This window comes from Canis aureus, chromosome 5 (genome assembly GCF_053574225.1).
Source record: "Canis aureus isolate CA01 chromosome 5, VMU_Caureus_v.1.0, whole genome shotgun sequence".
In the NCBI taxonomy this organism is placed as follows: Eukaryota; Metazoa; Chordata; class Mammalia; order Carnivora; family Canidae; genus Canis; species Canis aureus.
In genome coordinates this window covers 82,940,208-82,954,018 of record NC_135615.1, presented here as the reverse complement: position 1 = coordinate 82,954,018, position 13,811 = coordinate 82,940,208, and the positions used below count along the sequence as shown (strand labels likewise).

General features: G+C 48.4%; 1 protein-coding gene across 6 annotated transcripts in view; it reads left to right on the top strand.

Annotated features, from left to right (window-relative positions):
• Positions 1–3,487, top strand: part of FHAD1 (forkhead associated phosphopeptide binding domain 1) — a 121,892-nt gene extending 118,405 nt beyond the window's left edge. For all 6 annotated transcript variants that reach the window (XM_077899537.1, XM_077899539.1, XM_077899536.1 and 3 more), the window contains one exon: positions 2,942–3,487. In XM_077899537.1, the coding sequence (XP_077755663.1) occupies positions 2,942–3,058 (117 nt within the window). In that variant the 3' untranslated portion in view covers positions 3,059–3,487. The remainder of the gene's footprint in view (positions 1–2,941) is intronic.
• The last annotated feature ends 10,324 nt before the right edge of the window (positions 3,488–13,811 follow it).

Below are 13,811 nucleotides of genomic sequence, written 5' to 3'. Positions count from 1 at the left end.
TGGGGGTGGGGGACACAAGAATGAACAGAAAGATAGTGTCTCAGGAGTCCCAGGACTATTTACTGAGACCCTGCGACAAGGCAGGTACTGTCCGGGTGCTGGGGTTCAATCAGGAATCCTCAGCAGGGGGCACGATCACCCCTGAGAGGGCAAATTATTTTTTAGGCGTAGGAAGCATGCACATATATGTATACACAGGGCTATCATATAAAGATTTCAGGGGCGGGGGGGGGAGCAACTAGGAGACTCCTGAGAGTCATGAGAAGGGTGAACAGCACAGGGCTCAATCCCAGGAGACACGCACAAACTCCCCTGCCTTGCCAGCTTCCGTTCTTGGGCTTTTTGCTTTTTTGGTTTTTCCCTTCCTGTAAATACAGTACTGATTAAATAGTTACCTTGCACACCCTGTTTTGGGAACAAAGGTCAGATGCCCGAGTTCAGGAGCGTATTTCACAAGGCCTCACTCACAAAGGCCAGGAGAGGCCTCCCCAAGAGGAGCAGCTGAAACAGAGCGCCGAGGCCCGGTGGGAGCGAAGGGGTCTTTCTAGATGTTTGCAGTGGCCCGAAGCAGCCACCACTCGTGTGTCCTGAGTTCATTTCCACCTGGGCGGCTCCCTTTCAAGGCCCAGCTTCTATTCCCGCCCTTTCATTCCAAGGGTGAGGCCTGTGGTTCCCTGACGGGCAAGCCTCAGGCAAGGTGCTCACCTGCGGTCCTTGCTCAGTCCCTGCTCGGTCACTGCTTAGTCACTGATCGGAGGGGGGGGCTGCACGACTCCCCGGCCCTCCCCGCCAAGTGCCTCAGCGTCCTCCTCTTCCCCGCTCACCCTCCTGCCCTCTGCTACCCCACAACCCTGTCACTCCAAAGCGGAGCAAAGCTTGCTTGCTCTGGGGCGCTTCCCACCCCAAGCTCCTGGCGGACCCGGGGGCTGAGGATGCTGGCACTGGGCACCCTTTATTTGTAACAAATTCCCTGACTCCAACTCTAAACAGCCGACTTCACATGGGGTCAGGGCACTGGTATTTGGGAACCATCCACAACCAGCAATTTTATGGAAAATCAAACAGAAAAGGATATAAAGGAAAGGTGGATTGGGAGAGGTTTTTTGACATTTGCTGTCTGGTTTTTTGTTGTTTGTTGTTGTTGTTGTTGTTTTGGGTTTTTGTTTTTGTTTTTGTTTTTTTTCATTTTCCCTGGGCATTCGGACCAAGATTTACTCTGTAGGCTCATGTAGAGAGGGAGCTAGTCCTTCTCACCCTGAAATGATTTTGGATGCAGTCTCAAAGCGCACTCAAGGCCCCCTGTCAGCCCCGGGCATGGGCCTCAGGAGGTGATTTTTATACTGCCTGGGTGAAAAGAGCTCAAGAGATGGTCCTAGCAGTCTCTTCCTTTAAAATCCACCCAGGGGATCCCTGGGTGGCGCAGCGGTTTGGCGCCTGCCTTTGGCCCAGGGCGCGATCCTGGAGACCCGGGATCGAATCCCACATCGGGCTCCCGGTGCATGGAGCCTGCTTCTCCCTCTGCCTGTGTCTCTGCCTCTCTCTCTCTGTGACTATCATAAATAAATAAAAATTAAAAAAAAAAAAGATTCTTTAAAAAAAATAAATAAATAAAATAAAATAAATAAAAATAAAATCCACCCAGAATCTTCTCTCGGCCCCTGAAGAAGTCAGGATATATATTCTAATCCCTCCTGGACAGATGAGGAAACTGAGAGCCCTGTAGTAAGTGGCCGAGCCCTCTCCACCCACCCCACCCCACCCCACCCCCGCCCCAGGGATATGCGACCTTCCAGTTGGAGTCAAATCCTTGCCAGAAGAGAGCCGGAATTTGGAGCCTGTTGGAAAGAAGCTGCAAGTTATGATCCCACATACAGCAAGTACAGAAGTGTGTGAGAGGGAGATTCTTGGCTGCAACTAATGGAAACCTGCTCAGAAACAGGCATGGGGGGCTCTTATAGGGGGTACAGGCGTGCACGTCTGTCATGAAAACAGGGCTGAAAGAGGGTCCGGCCTCAAAAGAGAACTGGTAGGCCCCAGGGCCCAGGCGTCATCTCCCTGACACACACGCGTGCTCACACACTATTCCTTCCCTCTGTCTCCCTGCACCTGCTCCTCTCTTCTTTCTCCAGTTATACGACTGGAAGAGATGACCTCACTCTGGTTTAAGGGATCAGCCCAAGGGCTCAGTCGGATAAGCATCTGCCTTCAGCTCAGGTCATGATCTCAGGGTCCTGGAATTGAGCCCCAAGTCAAGCTCCCTGCTGAGCAGGGAGCCTGCTTCTCCCTCCCCCGCCCCCCACCACCACCACTTGGGCTATCTCTGTGTGTGTGTCAAATAAATAAATAAAATCTTTTAAAAAATGATAAATAAATAAAATTAAGGACCGGCCCGGGAAGTGAGTAGCATCTCAGAGCCCGTAACCCCAAATCCTGGGAGTGATCATCTAAAAAAGCACAGCCCGTGCCAAGTACCCAATCAACTGTGACCAGGGATAGCGTTACACACGGGGAGGCCAGATTAGGAGGGGCAGCGCTCAGAAAAGGCCAACATCAGAGACTTAAGACACATGCCGTCCTGTAAGAGCTTTCCAGGAGAAAGGAACTCCATCACAATAAATGTGCCCATCATAAGAAACTCCTAGTTCCAAAAGCACAAAAATGTAAAAAGGGAAAATGTTATTTGTGTATCTGGAAGGGTGTTCACCAAAACAGTCATAATGCTTACCTTTGGGTAGTATGATAATTGTGGATCATTTTAGCTGCTTTCTACGCATCTCTCTCTCTCCCTCCCTCCTCCTCCCTCTCTATAATTATATACATATATATAATTTTTTGCAGAAAAAAATTTATTTTGAGTAAAAAAAAAATCATTTGAGTGGAATATTTTGGGATCTTGCCACAATTACAGAGTTTGTGCATTTGTTTCTCTTGCTCATTGAAGGTTGGAGCCAGAAAAGCCACCCCAAAGATGGACCAAGAAAGGGAGACGCTGAAGAGAGACACATCCAGCAAATCCAGCCAGAGCCTTCTGTTTTCTAAGCCTGGCGACAAGAACTAGAAATGTCATCCCGTCGGGCCTTGCGTGATCCTCCGTGAGTCATGTGTGTGACTCTTCTGTGTCAAATACTAATACACTTGTATAGGACTTTAAAGGTTGTTACCCTAGTAGGTTGCTTCCTAGACTGGTGTTTGCACCGTGCTGTATTTTGGAGCATGCAGGAGTCGGGGTTCTTTCGAAAAATACTTAGGAACGCACACATCCTCAGGCATAGGAAGAATGTGAGTTTGAAGCCCAGACTCCCAAGTCTGGTAGATACAATGATGTGACTCCATACCTGAGTTGTGAGGCACCCACACATCCACCCCCACAGCTGGCAAGACGCAAGACATGGACTGGGGCCACAGGACAGAATGGCAACCTTGGCTGGCCGTGGTCGAGCACATTTATATCTAAGTTTATTATAATAAATTTAACATGCCGAGTCGTCTTATCGCTTCCGTGACACTGATATTTATGTGGCACTCTGCAGTTTTCAAAATGCTCACCTAATCCTCACCCAAACCCTGGGAGGTAAACTGTATAACTGTATAATGATCCCCATTTTGATCCCCAAAAAGACAAGGCCCAGAGAGGTTAAACTGCCTTGTCTAAAATCGTGCAGCTAGTAAATCCAAAAGTTGGGCCTGGAACCCAGTTTCTGACTCCCATCCCATCCTGCCCATTCTGCTGCCCCAGGGGGTCAAATGCCAGTCCCAGAGGACAGACCCAAGTACCCACATGCTGCCCAGGTGGACATACCCCTTTATCACGGGGTATGTAGAGACCCTCCTTCTTCTTGCTCCCATGTCCTGTCCTCTCTCCATCCACCTGTCCCCCTGCTGCCTTTCTGGTGTGGCGAGGACAGCCGAACACAATGGGAGGAAGAGCCAGCCGTCGTGAATATCATCTTTTTTATTTCTAAAAAGCCACAATAAAAATATTTTGCTATTTTAAAACCAAACAGATTCTTTATACTGATTAAGACTAGAAGGAAAAAAAAAAAAAAAGACTATAAGGAAACAGGAAAAGTTCTTTGCATGATATTCCGCTGAGGGTACCTCTTACAGAGGGCCAGGATCTAAAGTCGGAAAAGTGAGCCATTACCTGACCTTAAAAATACTTTTGAAAACCCTGGAAATTTTCCATAAAGAACATGGTGTTACCTCCACTGTAGCATAGCCCCAAAGTCCAAAACAGCAAGTTTTTCTCCAGCTCCAGAAAAGATCACTTAGGCAGCCATTCGAGGAACTGGCTCACGCTTGGAAAAAGATGTTTCTTGTTGGTCGAACATGTGTATTTGCATTTGCAGAAGCCAAATACAATACCTGTATGACTCCACTGTATTTTCTGTCTTCTAAGGGCATGTCAACTTTTATCCTACCAACATTACAACCCGTGATGGCCATGTCTCTTCTCCACTCCTCCTACTATGTATAGATCATTTATTTGGAGGGGGTCTCCTCAGCCTCGCCCCCTTCCCCCTCCACCAGTCAGGTTTGCCCCAACTCCTATGTTGTCTTGGGCACACCCGATTGGCTGAGCAGTACACCCAACCCAAACCAGGCCAATCAGCTTCCTCTCCTAACTCAAGCCCGACTAATAGTGTCTTTGGCCTTGGCGTCTGAAAGCTGGCCCCTGGGATGCCATCCAGGTCGTTCGTGGCGCTGGAGCTGAGAGTCTTGATGCAGCTCCAGGGCTGAGGTGGCCATTTCCCCCACGTGCGCTCGGAGAAACAAAACCCAGTCTTCAGAAAAGGGGGGGGGGGTGTAGATACACAGGAAAGATGGGAGACCAGGACTCCCAGACCGATGGTGCAGTGGCCACTACAAGCCCCTTAGTCATCACCTCTTCTGCTGTATGGGCTGAAGCCTAAACGCCTTGATTGCCCGGCCTCCCCTGCAGCTAGACTTGGCCACGTTGTTCAGTTTGGGCCAATGATGTGTAAGTGAAGGCCCTTGGTAGGGCTGACCTGTAACAGAAGACAAGTGTTGGAGCACCTGGATGGCTCAGTCCGTCAAGCGCTGGACTCTTGGTTTCACCTCAAGTCATGATCTCAGGGTCCTGAGTTCAGGCTCCATGCTCAGCAGAGTCCACTTGAGATTCTCTCCCACTCTCTTTACTTCCCCCAGCTCCCCGCCGCCCCCCCCAGCTCACACACTCTCTCAAATGAACAAATAAAATCAAGAAGAAGAAGGAGGAAGAGGAAGAGGAGGAGGAGGAGGAGGAGGGGGAGGAAAGTCTTCACTAGAAGAAAGCATTTTGCCAAGGATGATGGGGCTCAGGACAAAGGCCTGGCAGGTGCCTGGCAGCGTCCCTGAGCTCTGAACTGCCTCCCTCTGTACCTCTTACCATGTAAAATCCCTGTTGAAGGTACTGTAGCCAGGTATACCTACCTGTTTGTGCTATGGAACAAAGCACCTAAAACTTAGTGATGGAAATAGTTATTATTTCTCATGACTTCATGGGTCAAGCCATGATTCCATGACCCTCGTACCAGTCTGGGCTGGCTTGGCTGGGGCTGGATGGCTTAGGGTGGCCTCAGTTACATGCCCAGTCATTGGTAGGCAAGTTGGGTCAAGGCGGTGGTTCTCAACCAGGGGCAGCCATGCCTCCCAGGTGACCTTTGGCAACGTCTGGCCACAGTGTTGGTTGTCACAACTTGGGGGGTGAGGCAGGGGTCTCCAATCCCCTGGTTGGTAGAGGCCAAAGATGCTAGAGTGCACAGAACAGGCTCCCCACAACAAAACTTATGGGATCCAAAATGTCAGTAATACCAAAAATGAGAAATTCTGGTCTAGAGAGGCTCGGGTGGGACAGTTTGTCTCGGCGAGGCACGGCCTCTCATCACCAAGCAAGCTGGACCAGGCTCTTTCAGGGGTGGTGGGCATGGGTTCCTAAGAGCAGCAGAAGAGAAGAATCCCCCAAAAAGCACAAATACTTCCTGAATCTCTCTGCCTTGTGTTTGTTCATATCCCATCAAACAAAGCAAATCACGTGGCCAGAGTCATTTTGGGAAGAACTCCAAATTTTTACAATCTACCCACGGTCAGCTTTCTGTTATTTGAAGCAGAAGGCATTCCAAGTGACACGGATTGATTACTTTGACTCCTGGAGACTTTCTGGTTCCTGGTTCCTTTCTTTGGGAGAGCCGGTTTCAGTGCCCACCCTTGGGTTCCACTAGGACCCTTTGTATCACTCAAGATTCCTCAGTTGCAAACAACAGAAACCTCCCGTGGCTCGCTTCAGCAGAAAGGGAGTTTATTGAAAGGAAATAGAAAACATAAAGAATCAAAGGATAAGCCAAGCTGAAGAGCCAGGACAGTCAGGAACTGGCTTTTCTCCCCCAGAGATGCCCCCCTTTTTTGCTTCCACTAGTTTGACTTCCTATTATTTGCAACCAAAAGGGCCTTTATTAAGACACTGCCTCCACTAGTAGCTCTGAGAAGCTGCCAGCAACCCTTCCCTGGGTTGGGGTCAAGGTACAAGAAGGTACCCGCAGTCCCCAAAGCCTCCCGATCTTCTGATGCCCCGAGAAGCGAAGACAAACAAGTGCCTTCCACCCTTGCCAACGGTAGCCTGTTTGGATTCTCGGATTCGTGACTTTGCAGATAAGATGCCCTTCTCTCGCAGCTTGGCGGAGCCGCCCGTGCCTGCTGCTGTGAAAACCAGAGTCATGAGTGTCTGCAGAAAAAAATAGCTTCCAGATCTGCGTTCCAAAGTGTGCTCCTGGTAAGCTGGAGTGGTTTCCAATTTTTCCGGGTCTTAGGAACGAGAGCACTACACTAGTGATGAGATAACGCTGAGAGGAACCCCCCAACCCTGCTACTGCTAGTGCACTCCTCTCCGCGCAGAGGCCCCCCCCTGAAGCAGGTGGGGTGCCGGGGGAAGGCAGACTTGGCCTCGTTTCCATCAGGACGTGCCGCCTGCATCCGTGTGCTCGGCCTCCCGTTATCCGGGCCCAATCCGTGACCCTCTGTGCCCGCTTTTGTCTCTAAACGTTTTGTGTCCTCAGGAACCCGTGGGCCTGGGCCTGCGGCCCGTGGTGGGAAGCACTCGCGGGCCCTCTGTCCCGAGTCTCCTCTCCTCTGTAGCGTGTTGCTTTCTTTCCTAAAACCCTAAGACGCTGGAGGCAGCAATCTTATCTTCCAGCTGACTCTGGTCTGATCGTCATAGAAATCAGAGGTGCCCTTTGACCGATAAATCACTTATTTTTCAGTAAGTTGGCACGTAATGTTACACCAGTATCAGGTGTACAACAGGGTGATGGGACAAGTCCATACATTATGCTGTGTTTGCTGGAAGCGCAGCTGCCATCTGTCCCCGTACATCACTATCACAAAACCACCGACTGTACTCCCATGACGTATTCAGTCCCTAACTGGAAGCCTGGGAATGCCACGTCCCCTCCCCCACCTTATAGGTCTGATTCTGCTTTTTGTCTGTCTGTTCATTTGTATGGTTTTGGATTTCGCTTGTGAGTGAAACTGTATGGTTTTTCTCTGTCTTGGTCTGACTTATTTCACTTAGCTTAACACCCTCTAGGTCTATCATCTTGTGTCAAATGCCACGATCTCATCCTTTTGGTGGCTGCCTAATATTCCGTTGTGTATTTATTTATGCCACACCTTCCTTATCCACTCATCTCCGGTGGACACTTAGGTTGTTTCTCTGTCTTGGCTATTGTAAATAACCCTGCAGGGAACACACGGGTACTAATATTTTTTTAAATTAGTGTTTTTGTTTTCTTTGGGTAAATATTCAGCAGTGGAATTTTTGGGTAATGCGATGTTTCTATTTTTAAGTGTTTGTGGAACCTCCACCCTGTTTTCCACAGTGGCTGCAGCGGTTCGCATTCCCACCCACAGCGTACCAAGGTTCCTTTTCCTCCTCACCAATACTTGTCATTTCTTGTCTTTTCGATTTTAGCCATTCTAACAGGTGTCAAGTGATGTCTCATCTGGGTTTTGATTTACATCTCCCCGAGGATGAGTGATGTTGAGCATCTTTTCATGTGTCTGCTGGCCAGATGTCTTCTTTGGAAAAATGTCTATTCAGGTCCTCTGCATTTTTTAATCGGATAGTTTGTTTATTTATTTATTTATTTATTGGTGTTGAGTTGCATAAGTTCTTTTTTTTTTTAATTTTTTTTTTTTTATTTATGATAGTCACACAGAGAGAGAGAGAGAGAGGCAGAGACATAGGCAGAGGGAGAAGCAGGCTCCATGCCGGGAGCCTGACGTGGGATTCGATCCTGGGTCTCCAGGATCGCGCCCTGGTCCAAAGGCAGGCGCTAAACCGCTGCGCCACCCAGGGATCCCATGCATAAGTTCTTTATGTATTTTGAATACTAACCCTTTAAAGGTGTGTCATTTGTGAATATCTTCTCCCATTCAGGTAGGTAACCTTTTTGTTTGGTTGATTGTTTCCTTCACTGTGCGGAAGCTCTTTCTTTTTACGTAGTCCCATAATTTACTTTTGCCTTTGTGTCCTTGCCTCGGGAGATGTATCTAGAAAGATGTTGCTATGGCAGATGTCAGAGAAATTACTGCCTGTGCTCTCTTCTAGGATTTTTATGGTTTCGGGTCTCACATTTAGCTCTTTAATCCACTTTGAGTTTATTTTTTGCGTAGAGTGTTAAAAGGTGGTCTAGTTTCTTTCTTTTGCATGTAGCTGTCCAGTTTCTCTAACACCATTTGTTGAAAAGACTGTCTTTTTCCCACTGGACAGTCTTGCCTCCTTTGTCATAGATTAATTGACCCTAAAATCATGGGTTTATTTCTGGGCCCTCTATTCTGGTCTTTTGATCTGTTTTCCTACCATACTGTTTTGATTACTACAGCTTTGTGATGTAGTGTGAAATCTGGGATTGTGTTACCTCCAGCCTTGTTTTTCTCTCTCAATATTGCCTTGGCTTTTCAGGATCTTTTGAAAATTTTCCATGACATTTTAGTATTATTCTAGTTTTGCGAAAAATGCCATTGGCGTTATGATAGGCATTGCATTGAATCTGTAGATCGTTTGGGGTAACATGGACATTTTGACAAAATTTGTTCTTCCAGTCTGAGCATGGAATATCTCTCCATTTGTTTGTGTCATCTTCATTTTCCTTCTTCAATGTTTTATAATTTTCAGAATATAGGTCTTTCACTTCTTTGGTTAAGTATATTCCGGGACATTTTATTATTTTTGGTGTGATTATAAGCGGTGTTGTTTTCTTGATTTCTCTGACCGAAAAATCATTTTTATAGTTAGAAAACCGGTCTTCATTCATTCAGGCAACAAATACAGGGCACCTACTATGTGCCAGGGACTAAGGTTACTGTGCTAGACCTCATGGCCTTGACTCTTGCTCCCCTTTCATGCTCTGATCTGCTGCTCTCCTGGAAAGGAACTGGAATCATTAATTCACTGGATAGGTTGCGTGGGACAGTTCACCTTTGATGCTCATCACATCCTCTTTTGGGGTTTTCTATGGGACTACTGCTGGGCATTCTATAGAGAGAGCTGCATGCAGCAGAGTTTCTTTGTTCCTCTCAACAGCTAAAGTTTAATAGCTAATAATAGCAAACTTTTTATGGTGTCCTTGCCAACCATCACACGCTCAGTGTGCCAAGCACAGTCCAGACGTTACCCTGCTTAGTCCTCACTACGTGTATCACTCCTGCTTCACCTGTGAAAACGATGAGTAGGTAAGGAACTTGCCCAAGAGCAAGAGTGTCGGAACTCAGACTTCTTACTCTTAACTGCTCTAACACTTCACTTTCCTCAGGGAAGTCCAGAAGCCAGCTGGTTATTTATGACTCAATGAGCATAGGATTGGCAAACCTTTTCTGTAAAGGGCCAGACAGTAAAAACCGTTTCCTTGCAAAGGGCCATTCACTTCAGGGACCATGGGATCTCTGTCACCACCAGTCAACTCTGCCATTGCAGCATGACATCTGAACAAATGAACATGGCTGTGTCCTAATAAAACTTTATAGAAATAGCAGCTGGGTGGCTCAGTCGGTTAAACGTCGACTCTTGATTTGGGCTCAGGTCATGATCTCAGGGCCAGGAGATCAAGCCCCGTGTAGAGCTCTATGATCAACAAGGAGTCGGCTTCTCCCTCTCTCTCTACCCCTCCCATTCACACCCTCTCTCTCTCTCCCTCTCTCAAATAAATAGATAAATAAATAAATAAATAAAATCTTGTTTTTAAAAAGTCAGTGGGCCATATTTGCCAATCCCTGTGTGAAACTCTCACCCAGACTAGATTATTAGTATCTGCAAGACCTCTGCCTGCTGCAGGACTCCCAGGAAGTCAGACTGTCATCACCTCCATCACTGAGAGCATGTTGAGCTCTTACTATGCACCACACCTTGCACCAAGTACTTTCCATAAATTTTCTCATTTAATCCTCTCAAGTGCTCTGGGAGGAGATAGTTATTGCCATTTTATAGACAATGCAAGTGAAGATAGAAAGGTAAAGTCACTTGCCCAAGGTCACGCCCCTGGAATTTTTACACCCGGCTCCTAACCACGAAACCGCACCACCTCTCACCATTGGAACCCTGCGTCTGAACGGAAAGGAGTTTTGCCAGTGAGTCCGGAAGGTCTGCTGCCTCCGGCTGGACCAAACTTAAAAGAAGCACATCTTCAGGACACACCCTTTCCTCAGGGCATCTGGGTTTACTAGCCCCCTCCTGAAAGAGTCACCTGCCTCCTTTAATACCTTAGGTCAGGTGTCCCTGACCTAGGTACTCTGTTCTCTCCTTCCATTGACGTTGCCTACGTCTGCACCGTGCTAATTTTACAATTTCCCTTTCAAGTTTCCCCTGTCACATGCAGTGTTTATCTGTCCCTTCCACTGTGCCTCTTCCACCTTGTCTGCTGAGCAGAGAACTGCTAAATGACCTCTGAGCCACATTGATGCCCAAGGACCAGTAGGTTACTGGGCCCAAACCCTATCTGATGCCGCTGACGCTGTCCTCAGAGGAGTAGGGGACAGACACTTGAGAGGCTTGTTTTTTAAGAGCTCCTGTTAACTTTCGTGTTGAGTCATGTGGGTGCAAAGAAGTGTCATTTTAGCAGCTTCTTTTTCTTGGCAGTGACCTTGAGACTGAAAAATGGGCCACCGGATGCTCTAGAGGGGACACTGAGAAAACACCCAGTCCCTCCCGAGCCCTCGGGCAGAGCAGATCATGCAGCCATTCAACAATGATTTCTCCAGCAGTACCTTGGACCAGGCACCATGCTGGGCACTGACCCAGACAGAGACAGGCCCCTTCCTCCAGGAAGTCGTCTCAGGGGTGGGGAGGAGGGGGAAAGGGTGTCAGATATTTTTTTACAAGCTTTACTGTGGGTTGTAATAACTGCTGAGTCCCAGCACTTGTAGTAAGTGCTACAGTCCAGCTATACCAGTTGTTACCTCTCTATCCCCTCAGCGTGGGGCGCAGCAATTCCCACTCTTCAAACTGGCGAGTCCTGCTCCTCCCACCCCTCCACCCTTTGCCCACGACCAGGAGAATTCCAGGACCAGAGCCTGGTGCCCCAAACGCTTGATAAATACGTCTTGATTGCCTGGATGTAGATTCACCGCGCTCTCAGGGAGTAGGACGGAAGTTGAAATCAGCTGCCCATCTTACTACCATCTCTGGGAGGGGGCCAGGAAGGCTCTACACATGCAGCATTGCAGGGGCTGAAGCCACAAGGTACACACACACACACACACACACACACAAGCACACACACATTTTAAGAGTTTAAAATAGGGCTAACACTGAGGCCTGACAGGTTTTAAACTTGGACACTGAACTGCCTGAGATTTCACAGAAGCAGAAAACCTGCTCAGCTTTTTTTTCCCAGCCTGCCCAGTTGGGCATATGCAACTAATCTGAAAGACGATCTTGGTCTTCAAGTAGATTGATCGATCCTGGTCTTCAAGTAGATTGATGGCATCCAAAACACACACACACACACACACAAAGAGAGAGCCCTACAGATAGACAGTTTGGGTCCTAATGACCTGCAAATGGGTCTACCTGCAGCTGGTGCCCGACACCCATGTCCTGCTCAGAAGCCCTAGGAGCACCTGCTTCAAACAGTTCCTCCTCCCCCTGTCCCCCGTGTGCAGCTTCCAGACTTTGTAGGAGGCGAGAAAGCCCTTGAGACCAACCAGGCTGTGACCCCATTCCCTGCCCTCGCTCCTCCAAATCACTCAAATGAGTATTTGGGCCATCTCTGAACCTTGACCTCTGTTATCTTTTTCAATCCATCAGGGGTTTCCTGGTGCCTTCGGAGCGTTTGTGATGATTAATTAGTGAGCTGGTATTTATAAAGTGCTAAGTGAGTGCTGCAGTTTACAGCCAACTTTATCTCTGCCGGCCTCCCTAATCCCTCCCCAGCATCTCAGGCTTCAGGGACCACCCAGTTCTGCGAGGCTCTGGAATGCCCCTCAATATCCACTCCGCGCTGCCCCCAAAACCCAAGAGCTCCTCCCCAGCCCTCCCCATTTCTACTCCATCTTCTTCCAAGTGCTGTTGTTTCTCTTAATATCACTTTGCCCCTCCCCGAAAGACAGTTACACAAGTCGATGTGGGAGGAAGAAGAGAAACATAAGTCAATGGTGACTCAGTCTGCCTAGCTCCCTTGCCGCTGGAATATTGTCAGAATTGGCTCTGGCTCACTCTGCCTCTGTAAAAATCCTCTGCGGAGGGTGTGATTTTTCCTGAAGATCATTCTTTCCACATGACCAAATGCTGTCATGTGTAACCAGTCCAGATCGTTTCTTTCTGCCCAAATCCATGCTTGGGGCACAGCACTCCCAGTCGTTCAGAAATGATTCCCCCTATCGAACAGGCAACTGTTCCTGGAAGGTCCCTGGGCTGTCCCTGCTTCTCCTGCTCCACTACTTCATTTCTGAAGAAATGTCTTTCCTCAAGCCCAGTGGTCTCAGGAGGAAAGAGGTCGAATGGAGCCCCCCTCGCCACACTGCATGCATCTCAGGTGTGAGCAGATCACCGGCTGTGTCTACAGGTGGGGCCCAGAGAGGAGACAGAGAACTGAGCATCATGAGCTCTCACCCTGCCTAAAACTTTGAGAACCTGTGGCAAAATCACCCCCAAGAGGTGTTAAAAGGGCTCACCCATGTGGGCAGCACTTCCTGAGCTCTGCATGAGTATGACAGCAGCAAGGTCTGGGCGATCCGTTCCCCTTTTACAAGACACAATAGCTAATGAACAAGAATTCCTCAGCTGCGTCGTGGGGCCTGCCCAGCCTCCCGAGGGTTGTGCCCGCTTGTACGAGCCAAAGGGGTAAGTAACCGGGGAGTCTGATACACATGGCCCACCTGAGTAACACAAACCAAAACCTATCTGGTTTTCACACACATGTGAAGTTGTTTTTTAAGAAGGCAAACTCCCACATAATCTCATTACTATTAAAAGTTTGCTCCCACATCAAGGAGATGCAAAAACATATCACAATGAAGGCAGCCCTGTTTCACGGAGACACATTATGAATCATAGATCGGGGCAGGTGGAGGTTCACCAGAGCTTTCAAAGTAATCAGCGACTTGTGAGGAAGGCTAAGAATCTGGTACCCCGGAGCCTCGGCACACAGAATCTTTTTTTTTTTTTAGTTTTATTTATTTATTTGAGAGAGAGAGAGCACACAAGCAGGGGGAGGAGCAGGGAGGGGGGACAAGAGGACTCTGCACCGAGCATGAAGCCCGATGTAGGGCTCCACCCCAGCATCCTGAGATCATGGCCTGAGCCAAAATCAAGAGTGGGG